General features: G+C 47.5%; 1 protein-coding gene across 8 annotated transcripts in view; it reads left to right on the top strand.

Moving 5' to 3' along the window:
* The window catches only part of ctif (CBP80/20-dependent translation initiation factor), a 61550-nt gene that overhangs the window by 979 nt on the left and 46901 nt on the right, over window positions 1–13670 (top strand). For 7 of the 8 annotated variants that reach the window (XM_081718785.1, XM_081718781.1, XM_035527026.2 and 4 more), the window contains exon 2: window positions 12111–12336. In XM_081718785.1, coding sequence (XP_081574911.1) covers window positions 12157–12336 — 180 coding nt within the window. In that variant the 5' untranslated portion in view covers window positions 12111–12156. Of the gene's footprint in view, window positions 1–7593; window positions 8014–12110; window positions 12337–13670 lie in introns of those variants that run through there. The other variant, XM_081718782.1, reaches the window with a different exon arrangement.

The raw sequence follows: 13670 nt of genomic DNA on the forward strand, positions 1-13670 counted from the left end.
ATATTTCATGTCCTGCAATAAGATTTGGGCTGTAGAAATTGCCTGGTGTTTGTATGGGTGTGGGTGTGTGTGTGTGCATGCTGAGAAATACTGCTAGTGGTAAGTCAGGTTTAACCAGTGTTTACGGATCTTAAGATAATCAGATACCTTACAGTGAAATCTTGCACTTTTCATATAAACTTTTTGAATGTGTGTACCTGTGTGAGGGAGGTCGGTGTGCATGCGTGTATGTGCGTGCACGAGTGTGTGTACCTGTGTGAGCATGTGTGTGTGTGCAGCTGTCCGATGTTTCCTGTGGTACTGAGTTCTTGTTTCTGAGCTCTCTGAGTTGTGGATAAGGCCCTGTGCTGTGTGATCCAGAGGTTTGATGCCTGATACAGCATGTCCTTGCTGAAAGTCAGGGGTCGTCAGATAAAGCCAGCTCGTAGTACAGGCTGGTAGGATGCTCATCTCAGGCTCGGTGTCACCCCTGGTCACTCTGGCAATAAAATGCATCATTCAGGCTAGATTTTAGTCCTGCCCAGGGAGCAACTGAGAGTGTTAATGTACAGGGTCACGTATGCAGACTGTGGCATATGATTGCTGGGAGGGAGTGATTTATGTGTTGTTCTAGGGGTGATTAACTGCAGAGTTCTACTGAAATGTGAGTGCACTGGAGACTGAAGATTAGGGTCTTTTAAACCAGGTGGGTTTAGACCGTGAATGTATTTAATCATTTGACTGCCTATATAAAATCCTCTTGTCATTGTGAGGGGAACACATCCAGCCTGGCATGGGGTTCTGTAGTGTGTGTGTATGTGTGTAGCAGCTAGAGTCAACACACACCAGTGGCTTGCTGGGAGAACTGAGTGGTGCTAGCTGTGGTTCGGCTCTGTTTTCCTGGAGCAGTTAACCCACACACAAGAGAGAGATTAGCAAGATAGGCAATAACATTCTAAACACCATGTGTGAGCTCGATTGCCGCACATGTGCACCCCCCCCCCCCACACACACACCAGTGCAAATACCCTCATGCTTGATTGCTTGTGTGTAATGTACAAATCAACCTATGTGTGTATATGGCTGTATTCTGTATGTTGCTTGAGCATAGCATGCTGTTGTGATTTTGTGTTCAACATGTACCTGTAGGCTGTGTGCGTTGTGTTTGTGCACGTGTGTGTGTTGTTACTGTGGACATAGCGAAGCACATCTCAGCTCTTACTCAAGAGGACTCTGATCCTTTTCTCACATCAGGTCACCAGCAAACAGTAGCTCTGTTGTCATCCGCTGTATGGCACTGAGTGACGGTACCACCTTCGGCACTGCACTCGACAGCTGATCAGTGGTGATGGAGTCTCATTTGAATGCGAGCAACCGATTGGCTCGTAGTCTTTAGAGTGTGCCCATATTCCGGCAGTACAGTAGGCCGTAATGTGAGAGATGCATTGTGGACAGGCGCATCCGGTTCTTTGCAGCTGAACTCCCTCTGGTCAGGTCTCTGAGCACATAATGGCACGGTGTCCTCCATGAACTCTGGGGTTTGTTCCTAAACTTGTGCAGCTTGGAGGCTGGTACCAAGCTTGTTTGAAGATTATTGTCACAGAACCTTAGATTTCTTTAAAACGTTCATGAGGAAGTGCTGGTACTCAGCCCTGGTCTCCCGTGTTGGTCACCTGTGTTGGTCTCCGTGTGCCAGCATTGCAGTTTATACAGTCCTAATGCAGAGTGGGTAGGAAAACACAAGATGGGGATTTATGTATTTGAGTTTGCATGCCAGTCAGCTCCGTATAGTTGAATCCTGAACAAATCCCAGTTTTGACACTCCTGTGCTACAGGTCTCCGACTCTGAGGCAGACTTCAGCTCACGTCTTGTTAACTGACAGCCTGCTGTCAGCTGGGCCCAGAACTGATGCTCAGACAGCGAGGCGGGCATCATCAGGGCAGCAGGCTGGCGCAGTCATTGGTGGACATGCCGCTGTCAGTCCAAACCCAGCCCGCTGCCTTTCTGATGTCACGAGTCCTCTTCCGCTGGCATTCTGGAATGCGCATCCATCACGGCATGTCATACAGTGAAGTCATCAGAAACCAGATCCATTGGCAGAGGAAGCTGACACAACTGTGTGCTGGTGCACTAGAATATCTCTTCCTCCTAACCTCTGGAAGAGGAAACTGACTCTTGGCTTCAAGAAGGGGGGATATTAAATTAATGGTGGCAAGAATGTAAACTGACAGCATCTTTAAAATTCCGTTACTATGTGCTCAGGAAACTAAATCAAAAGCAATACGTGAAGAAAACTCCTGCAAGGTTGTGTGAGGTGTGTAAGGCTGTGTGACTGGTACGTTTGGATCAGTGGTACAGCTCACTTCACATCTCACAGTGCAGGTTTTAATGAGTGATACAGGAATGAGAAGAGAGACTAGTACACTAACTGCCACTTTCCATCTTGTTGTATGAACGGGTTGTATCCAGAACGTCAGCTGAGCCGCCTCAGAGCTCTGACTCCTAACGATTCTGTTTTACGACATTATTAGTAAAATCCTTCTTTAAGTGATCTGTCGTTTATGGTCATTACAGGAATTTAACATGAAGTTTAAGATTCGGAGCCAAATTCCTCAAATTTGTTTTCACCAAACATTTTAAAACTTACATTTTTTATTTATTTATTTTACATTTAAACGTCACATACGTTACAAGTTACATACAGACGTCTGCATTTTGTCTGTTCTGCTCTGACAGAACTGGGCATGCTCAGAGAGGCACCTGATGCTTGGATTAAGGGATTACATTTGGTTTAAAATCCACGAGGTGTCGTCATAACAGGCAACAGGTTCCAAAGCACAAGCCACCAGCCTGGCTGGCCAAACCCATGATCGTATCCATTATCAAACCGCACACAAACACAGGCCAAAAGGTTAAACCCAGAAACACACACACACAGAAATGATGTCTCAGAAATGACCAGAAATCAGAACTACAAACACGCAGAGGACGTGGCCACGTGTATCTTAAGGTTGGGGCGTATGCAGGCCAGCACAAATGAGCCCAGGTGTTGGTGCTCAGGACAGCTGCCAGGTGCGCCACCTTGTGCTCCTCGTTCTAGTCTGTCTCTGCCCATCACCTGGAGTCTCCACATTTCCCTGCTGCTTCCTAAGACGTGCACATCCCGTGTGAGAGCGCCACCTTGCTTCAAAGCAGCAGCGTCAGTGGCCTGCGCGGGAGCCGCGACAGTAACGTCCTAATCTTGTACTATTTTTATTTCTGTGGTCACTGCAGTGGCGATAAATCTGTCACACTGTTTTGTTTTGGGTTGTTTTTTTTAGACTCATCCGTGTCTCTTTTGGGAAAGGGTGATACATTTAGGGAGCCAATCAGAAACGATTAGCAGTTTTTCGAGGTCAGACTGTATGGCTTCTTACTCCACACATACCTCCACACATACCTGCACACGGGCTGTTTAGGCTCCAATAAAACGCTGGTAATGTCGGAACACCTGGAGCTTGGTAGTTGATATTAAAAATAATAGTTGATATTAAAAGTAAATGTTTTATACAATGTTATCACACAGCTGATGCATAATGCCTTGGATCACTGGGTTACATGTTTCATTTATAAGTCATGAGAGGTATGTTGTGGTGTGAAACGCTTGGTCGCTAGAGAGCATTCCTGGGGGAACTCTGCACTGCACATTCCAAATTTCACATTCCACAGCCGTCTGTCTGTCTGTCTGTCATAGAGAGATGTGAAAGATAAAGCAATAAAGGGGAAATATGGTTATTGTTTTATTGTTTTTTGATTCTGTCTTATTTGCTTCAAATTTCATACTTTCTTTGAAATCATCTGATCTGAGGCTTGCAGAGATTATATGGTGGGCCCTTTTTGATCTTTAATCAGTCTGATATCTAAGTGCATCAGCTTTACAGGTGAGAAAGAATTCAAATGTAGGGCAGGCTAGCTGGTAGCAAAGCTTCTCTTCTGACCCCAAGCTGAAACTGCCCCGTCACCTCCTGTGCTGGTCTGTATGTATCCAGGTACAGCTGTGTTTGGTTTTTGTTGGAGCTGCGACTTGCTCTCTGGGGTCTGACCAGGCAGCTGACTCTTAGATATGTGCATTTATCCTGCAGCGCACACACAGTTCGCATGTACTGTCCTTCTCTTCAGCTGGAATGTCTGAAGTGAGGTTGGGAGAGAGAGAGTTGGACGTAGGCCAAGAAGATCAAGAACCTAATGGAATCTGCGTGTGCGTGAGTGGATGAACATTCATGTGCGTGCACACGTGTGTTTGCTGCTTAGCTGCGCGTTTGGGCTTTAACCTCGTGTGTGTGGTTGTGTTTGGCTGTGTTTGGCTCTTGGTGTGTGGGTGTGTGTTTTTGTTTGGAGGTGTTTGGCACAGTCACTTTGGCCAGGCTCGTCCCTCCAGTCCTGACGCTCTGTCAGACTGGTGACACAGACACCTGGAGACTCATACAGCTGTTGGGTTATTTCTGTGTGAGAGCATTCTCAGTTTCTTCTGCCCTGACTGGGTAATTGCATTTGCTTGTTGCAATCAGTGAGCTTTGTTAGCCTCAGAACTGGACTGGATACGGTGGTTACCCGTTATCTGGTTACTGTGGTTACTGTTAGTGTGAGCCAGAGAGAGATCTCACAGTGCTTTTCTGTGTATGTGCCCTTACTGAGCAGAGAGTTCACCAATCACAGATCCACCTGAACCCAGATACCTTCTGCACATGTGCAGTGTTTCAACACCGTGGTCTATTCAGGCTTCTCAACAGTGGCCTCCTGTGACAGCAAGTTCTCCACCCAGTTCTCCACCCAACCAGGCCAGGAGCACGCCTCAAACAGCTGAATAGGACAGTCAGGTGTGTCCCTGCTCGAGTGGACGAATACAGGGATAAATACAGGTTGGGAACACCTGAGCTACAGCAGCTACACACGGGAGTGTGTTTAGTACTCTGTCCTGAGGTACTTGGTCTTCAGCCTCAGTCCTGAGAGGCATGTAGGGTATTGTTTGGTGTCCTGTAAGTACCCTCTTACTTTCCTTCGTGAAATCGGACCAGCGGTATGTTGTGACTGATATCCAGCTGTTCAGTTAATTCATGGGAATAGGGCAATTTGTGATGACTTCGTCCTCACCGGGACATTGCAATAGGAAGGTTTATCCGCGTGCTTGCGTGTGTGTGCGCGTATGTGCATGTTCAGTGGGTTGCCTGTATACAGCGTTGCAGTGGATTTTGAGTGGGTGTGCTTTTGTGTGTCTGCTGCAGAAGGATAAATCCCCTCCTGGAATCATTGACTTTTTTTTTTATTCATTGATTTGTCTGTGCTGCCTACACTAGGGCCCCTCCTCCAGCAGTTCTGAACCAGTTCTGAACCAGCTCTGAATCGCGCAAACCCAGCACAGAGCAGGTTCCACAGTCTGTCCTGCTGGACATTCCTGTAGGTTTTGTGCTTTCTCTTTTCCATTAGCATGTGAGGTGGGATTGGAGAATTCACTCAACAAAGAAACTGACCATTAGCTGTGTTGGCCTATGCAGCGCTGCGGTCCAGCTAACAGACCACTGGGGAGCTATAAATATGATCAAATGGAGCGTGTTGACTACTTTTGCTTTGTGTGTGTGTGTGTGTGTGTGTGTGTGTGTGTGTGTGTGTGTGTGTGTGTATTTTTGGGCTTCACAGGGATTCTTAGCAGCGCTGGCTGGACGGTACATGGGGGGTTAGTGGGTGTTTAAATGGCATCACTGGCTGGGTGGTACACTGGGGGTTAGTGGGTGTTTGGCTTGCAATCTTGTTAATCTTGGTCAGAGAAACTGAAAGCGCAGATTTCACCGGCACGACCAGCTGCAGATCCGGCCCCCCAAATGCCCCCCTGCACGCACACGCACACAGCTTCTACAAAGTGACTTTAAGCAGCGCCGTGGGATGTACGAGTTATGGCCCCCTGCCACTCTGCAGCATGGTGCTGTAGTAGTTGCCTTGGCAACTGTTTCCTTGGTGATTAGGGTGTGCCAGCTCTTTATTGGAACAGCTGTTTCAAGAGCCAGAGTACGGGAGAGAAGAGGAGAGAGGAGGGGCACATTCTGACCACGTGGCTGACGGCAGACTGCATGGAGGATGTCACACATGGCTGCACTGCGACAACAAAGGCCAGACGTGTGTGTGTGTGTGTGTGTGTGTGTAGTGTGTGTGTGTGTGTGTGTGTGTGTGTGTGTGTGTGTGTGTGTGTGTGTGTGTGTATACACACGCACACACCACTACCACTCTGCACCCTGCTGTACTCACGCTATGCCTTCAGCAAACTAATGCAGAAGAGTCTCTCTGAAACGAGCCCCCTCCTTCTTTTAGGGTGGAACTGATTCCAGACAGTGGTCTCCATTCTCCACCCCTCTCCCTCACGCCGCAGCCCCTCTGTACTGGCGAGCTCATTTCCTGCTCCAGGGTCAGTAGGAATCTCTCTTCTGCTCCGGGGCCCTGACGCCCTTCCTCTCTCTGAGTGCCACGTGGCTCTGAACTGGAGCAGACACCAGAACAATACCTAGAAATGCTAGCTCTGCTAATGGCCACTGAAACCTATGGAGCCAGTTAGCATTTTGCTGGCTTTTATGCTTAAGGGTTCCTTTCTTCTGTAGCTGGTTTGTGGGGTGGTGTATTCCTAGAAGCACATTCGAGTTAGTGGAAGACAGCAGAAGCACCAGCCTGCCGTAACGAACCCCATTCACATGTACGGATTTTAAATCAAACATCATAAGTTCAGTGACAGAGGACCCACACAGCATCAAGTATAATGAATCCAGGCAGGAGAACTAAGACAGAGTGATTCATAATACATTTAAGCAGAATAATCACACTGAATTAAATATAACAAGTCCAGTGCAGGAGAAACTGAACTGAGCACAGAATCCAGGGCTTAATGAACTCAGCACAAGATGATGGATTTAACATGACCGAACTCAGTCCAGCCGTACAGGAGAAGCTGCGCTTCAAGTCAGTCGACCTTGGCATTTGTGGTGAGAAGAGTTTTGTTGAGTGAAGAACCAAATATTTGTTTTTTCCACTTTGCATTCAGAGGTCAGTGCAAATGCACTAGAATACGGACTTCAGTGTAAACAGTGTGAATTTGCTTTTAATGTACTGCCTATTAACTGTCCAAATACAGATGATGGTGCAACCAGACAGTGGAGTAAATACACACAGTAAACTATACAAATCACAGAAGATTAGCGTGAGCACCGGGCAGGACAGTGGACTGGCCTGTGGGCAGTGGGTAACGGTCTGGATGCATTGCTCTTCTACATGCATTTCTACAGTGTTATGTACCTTACCATCTGAAACATTGTCAGAGACACAGACACTGCGTACAGATTAAAGAGTCGTTCAGTCTGGGGTGTACAGCGACTGAGGGTAGTGGGCACTGCAGACAGAGGTGAGAGTACAGCCGAGGCAGCAGTCACACAGTTCAGCACATCTGTGCAGCGGCCTGACTGCCTGATCCCAAGTCAGGAAGCCTCGGCAAGGCTGAATCCCGTGTTCAGACGGGAGCCTCGTGAACAGAGCATTTAAGCAGTGACGGAGATCCTTCCTCACATGTCCTCACAGGCCTCCATGCCCATCACTCATCTTAAATGACCTTGAAGGCAGGGAAGCTCGAGGCAGCGGTCGGCCGGGCAGCGGTCACCGTCTGTAGCGGTTTCCTGTCCGAGCCGAAGCGGTTTCCACACCGATGGTGACACTGCAGGTCACCGATGAGTGTTGAGAGAGGAAGCAGGTGCAATGTTAAACTTCTGAAATGCTGAAATGTTGAAAACTGTTGAAGGACCATTAGGGGGCTGTTTGTGATGTGTGTGAACTTGAAGCTGTTGGTGTGCGACGTTTCCAGCGTAGCTGTGCGCTGTTTCCATTGAAATGACTGGACAGAGACTGGACCAACTAACATGAGCCAGTGGAGCTGGTTTGTTTTGAACTCTTTTCAGCTTCGTGCATGAAAATGACCAAGTCTGTGGCGTTCACCTTCTTTTGAAAAGGCTTTTCTCATGTGCGCTGTAAGTAGGTCAGGTTTTCATATCTTCTGTGATATAATTAATGTCTTTGTGATTTTCACTTTTCTGGTTCATCATAATAGGAAGAAGCAACCGCACTGTCTGAGGGTTGCCAAGACACATTTCAGTTTACTCTCTTTCTGTTTTTATTTTTTAATTTTTTATGTCATATGTCACATTTTTTATGTTTGCTAACATGTCATATGCTAAATGGCCATTTTAACACAATACGACGACTCCAAAATGAACAACGCTGTCTGATCACAGCTTGGTAGCTGAGAATATGTTTGTTTATTTAGCAAAAAAATGATATATATAATTAGGCACACTTGGGACTAAGGGTGGGGGCTAATTTTGCTTCATTTATAACAGTACCCCATCTGCATGTTGTCATTACACACACACACACACACGAGCAGTCAGACTGTCTGTCTGGCACTGGCGTGTCAGTTTGAGCTGTTTGGCCTCAGGCAGCAGTGCTGGGGTCCCGGGAGCAGAATGGAGAGGTCAGCTGGAGCGTTTAGCCCATAGTGTAAGTCTCTGTATCCACAGGAGAACTGTGGGTTTCGCAGCGCTTTGTTTGTGCCATCCTTTTGTTTGTTTATTTATTTATTTATAACCCTGTACTTGTTATAGGTTAGTGTTTTGTTCAAGTCCTGAATATAAATGGATTACTTTTTTAAACCTCTTTTAATAATACACAATGTGCAGTGTGTTCAGCACATTAAAGCTGCAGACAGTAATATTGAGAAGCAAGTTCTCTCTTCCTCTCCACTGTGCTCCAGCCCCGCCTCCAAAGGCCCTCCCCCACAGACAAGGCAGCTGTGCACGTTGTGACATGTTAACTTTGCTGGCCAACAAACACGCAAAAATAAATCTGTTATGAAAGTAATTTAGAGAACTAACACACTAATTTCCGTGCTTTAGAAGTTTGTTCGGTAACAGACTGTCATGAATAGTGCTAAATGAGCTGTAACCCACTTACGAGAGCATTTAGCTGTGAGAGCACAGGAGCATGCACACATATCAGGAACAGCACCAAACTGAATCAACTGTCTGGCTAACTTGTTTTTCTTCATTGATCATCTTCTGTTTATTTGTCTTTGCTGTGTAGGCTGTTGTTGGCAGAGGAGGGGTGCGCAGTTTTTTCATTGATGATAGCTATTTATCCATCGTTGCTTTTGCAAAGTGCACGAACGCACTCACTGATTGCGCTTGACCAAGTGAGGCATGTGTTTGCTCAAGCTGTGATTGACACTCTCAGACACTTCTGGCTCCTGATTGGTTGTTTTTGACTTGGACGTGGTGGATTCTTGTAAATGGCGTTAGGAGGACTAGATGGAGCCAGAAGAGACTAATTTTTTTTTTTTTTCACAGATGATCTATCTAAGATACTACTGTGACAAATATATCTACTGCTATTTTAGTAGGATATTGGGTTTAAAATATCTTAATGAGGGTATGTACATTTAAAGTTTAGGAGTTCTGTTTGTTTTTAGTGCACAGTCACCAGTGCGTGTATGCACACACATGCATGTATTAATCAGAGTAGAGCCTAATGAGGAATAGTCACTACACAATCGCTAGCACAAGCACAAGTACCAGCACATGTACCAGTTTGATTACAGGGTTGGATTTCATCCGTCTTCCCTTATGTGGACATTGAATCGTGTGGATCAATGTTTCCCAGCACCTTCTTCAGGGACCTCCAGATGGACCATGTTTTTGCTCTGTGCCGGCTGCCCACTTACGTGACCGGGCTTTTCTTACACATGACCCGGCTGCTCACACACACACACACACACACACGCACGACATGGCTTCGCGCTCACGTGACCCGGTTTCGCTCTCCTGTGACCTGACTGCCCTTGCACACGTGAACCGGCTTCATGGCCACGTGACCTGACTGCCCATGCATACGTGATCCGGCTTCGCACACGCATGAAACGGAAGCCCACATACCTGTGCCAGGTGTTCCGTATTCCTGACTGCTCATGTCAGGTGTGCTTGGAGCAAAACAACAGTCAGTCTGCTGGTTGCTGGGAAACACTGTACTAGGGCACTTTGGGGTTTAGGATTACTTCGTCACCGTGTGTGGAAATATGAGCTGTTTTCACTCATCCAAATGCATCATGTTTTGATCATTATGGGTGGTGCGATGTATGTAGCACGGTTAGAGAGATTTAGACATCTCCTAAAAGAGGAGGAGGCCTCCCAAGGAATATTCCTGTGCCTGATGTATGGCGTTAACAGGTAGATCTCATGTCTTGTCCATGTTCTAGTCTACTGCGTGATCCTGTAATGACTGCTGATGTCATAAAAGGTTGCCGTGGTTTTTGATCACAGGGGTCCACCAATATGGAGGCCCGTCTCTGGCCTTTCCAGCTAATGGCTGAGGAGTAATGTTATTTTAGTCAGTATATCCACTGCTAAAGTCCATCATTTGTGCAGTTTTGCTCTTTTGATGTTGGATGTTGTGTTCTGTGGCTTTTGGAAATGCCATAAAAATAATGGAACAAACAGGAATGGAACTTGAGAATAAACAATTTCTGGATTAGCCAGTGATGCTTGGATTTTAATTCACAGCAGTGTGACATGGTGGGCTTTTTGTTAATTAGTCTGTTAATTTCTAATTTACTATCTTGTAGGACTAGAACCCTGTACATAGCAGAGCAGATTGTCACCAATGTGTGAAGTCCTGCTGATTTTTAATAGTATGACTCAACGTTTTATTGTGATAATGAGACTCTTGTGGGAATGGGGAGGATGTTTGCCTCTCTGCCACAGGGTTTGTGGTAATAAGGCTTTCTTATATGTGGAAAAACGTCCCGTTAATCAGAGCTGACGTCTGGGCTCCTAGCTCCTGCCCCTTCCTGCTGAGCTCACAGGGTTAAACTGTGTTCTTATTGGTCCCTCCAGTATAGGTAATTATAGGCTCCATCTGTGTAATATCCATAAACCCAGCCAAAGTAAACAGGCCCAGTAGCGAACGTAGAATAGTTGGTTCAGAGTCAGGGTCAGAGCTCATGCAGCTGGCCCGGTTTGAGTGGGCTGTGCGTGGGTCACAGCCCAGGTGGGGCAGCAGGGATACTGGTAGATAGGGGATATGCCCCTGTGTGAACCCACAGGCCGTGCTGAGAGGACTCTGTGTGTGCTGGTGTTTGTTTGCACCTCTCTGCTCTGCTCCATTGGATTGTCTTCTTTGGCTCAGAGTGGACTCGTGCATTGACTTATAAGAGATTAGAGTCAGTCTCTGTCTCTCTCTCTCTCTCTCTCTCTCTCTCTCTCTCTCTCTCTCTCTCTCTCTCTCTCTCTCTCTCTATGAACAAAGGCTAAGGTGCGTCAGTAGAGGACAGAATGAGCGCGAGGAGAAAGGAAGATGGTCAGCTGGGTTTAGTTGGACAGAGACCCGAATGCAGGCCCAAATGCGGAGAGAAACTAGGGCAGCAGAAAGCAGGGGAGTGTGACAAGCATCCAGAAGAGCAGAATGAGTAAAAGTAAGCAGAGAGAGAGAGAGAGAGAGAGAGAGAGAGAGAGAGAGAGAGAGAGAGGAAGGACGCTCTGGTCAATCCAAGCTTCACTATCTGTACTTATACACTTAACTATACCCGAAACACCCTCCACCATCCACACGCAGTTGGTCTAAAGGGAGCTCTCTCACGGAGTCTTCATGGAATGTAAACTCTGTGCTTTGCGCCGCACTCTCTGCTGCCCCCTCTGGTGAAGCGGTGTAAGCGCGATCTGGGCGGGTGTCGATTGATTTAGATGCAGCCTCAGTAGGGGGTGAATTCTGCGATGCAACCCAGAGCTGCTGAGTGGGCTCCTGTTAAATCCTGACCTCGTAACTGATAGCGTGTCAGGGTGCTTGAGCACATGGTCATGCTGGGAACGGTGGGGTGGCGGCCCTTCTGTGTGAAAGACCTCTTTATAAATAATGAGTTCATAAAATTCCATGAAGCTTCATTGTGGTCTTATACTTGCTATTTATAACCAGAAAATCATTAGGAAAAACAGTGTTTTACTTAAACCAAATGCTTACAGCACTAAAACTCTGAAATGTAACCAATCCCCACCTTCTTTTCCTTTGTCCTGCCCCCCAGCCCCTGGCCCCTCCCTCCCTCCCTCCCCCACAGCGGGCTGGTTGCCATGGAGAGCTCGTCAGTGGCATCTGCGTCGTCGGAGGCTGGGAGCACGCGCTCACAGGAGATCGAGGAGCTGGAGCGCTTTATCGACAGCTATGTGCTGGAGTATCAGGTGCAGGGCCTCCTCGGGGAAAAGAATGACATCGACCCCAGTGCTGACAAGACACAGTCCCACATCTCCCAGGCAAGAACCACTACTGGACCCACTACAGACCACTGGAAGAGGCCAATACACACAAACCCCTGGGGCAGCAGTCCCGAGAGAGAAAGATGACTTAATAAAACACTATACGCATAGTCCTATAACACAGATCATTATAGCTAAATGAGAGACCTAAATAAACCAGCTTTGTTTGCCATAAAAATATGTCCAGTTCTGTAAAAACTTGGTGAGAGAGAGAGAATAAGCCCACCTCTGCTGAGAGAGATTTCTTAAATCAGCACAGGATTCAGTGTGGTGAGACACGACACTAAAGTAAATGAACTGGCATCGATCTTGTTCTGAAAAGAGAAGCTCTTTGGTTTTTCAGGCAGGGAAAATGGTGGAATACACTGGAACCTTAAACGCTCGGTCCCACACTGGGGAGCCTTTCTGCAGGCGCTAACCCTCGCTGGAATCATGTCATTGGTCAGAAAGGTGTTTGGTGTCACTCTTTCTTCAGGTGAGGAGCATGCGCTCAGGCGTCTGAAACCGCTGCAGGTAGCTGAGCTGAGAGCAGCTGCGTGTTGTTTTAACACCAGTTTAACACAGACCAGTTTGGCTCCCTTTTTATTTATCTCAGCACGGACGCTGGTCCTGGATCAGATGAGACAGGGGCCTAACTGCATGCCGTTAACGGAGGGGAGGGGAGGGGAGGGGGCCGCTTAATTGCTTCGTTTAGCTCTTCGCGGCCCGCTGAGCTGATCCTCGACGCGTGACTGCGACGTGGTAAACGAAAGCGCCTCACAGGGTCTAAAGACCTTCCCTGTTAGAGAGTGTCACCCACTTCACAAACAAGCACTCGGCTCGTTTAACAAGGTTACCGGCTGCTGGGTCCCAAAGCAGAACCCAGCACGGACCGGACTGTGTGTCTCCAGCTCAGCTGGTACCAACACAGCTCCTAGACATCACGGAAAGGGAGAGGATAACTAGTCTGGACCCTGGTGGCAGTGTGGAAGGGTTAAATGAGTCTGTCTTCATTAGCCTGTCTGCAGCCCCAGGCTGTCCCCGCTTTGCTGAGCCTCATCACATCGAGGTCCCTTCTGACCACGTGTGACATCATAACCTTTAATCACATCCAGATTATGTGGATCTGAAACAGATCCGGGAGCTGTGAAATCAGTATTGTGTGGGAAATGGATGGCTAATGTGGAGAAGTAAGTGTGTGTGTGTGTGTGTGTGGGGGGGGGGGGGGGGCACTAGGGATCGGCCTGAGACTCGGGGGGGGGGGGGGGGGGGAAGAGAGAGAGAGCGCGCGCACAATCATCTTTCACTGTCTGATGTTAATGTTCTCCTTCTCCACTTCTTTCTCTCTCTCC

Source organism: Electrophorus electricus, chromosome 8 (assembly GCF_041902795.1).
Source record: "Electrophorus electricus isolate QZ-2024a chromosome 8, ASM4190279v1, whole genome shotgun sequence".
Classification (NCBI taxonomy): Eukaryota; Metazoa; Chordata; class Actinopteri; order Gymnotiformes; family Gymnotidae; genus Electrophorus; species Electrophorus electricus.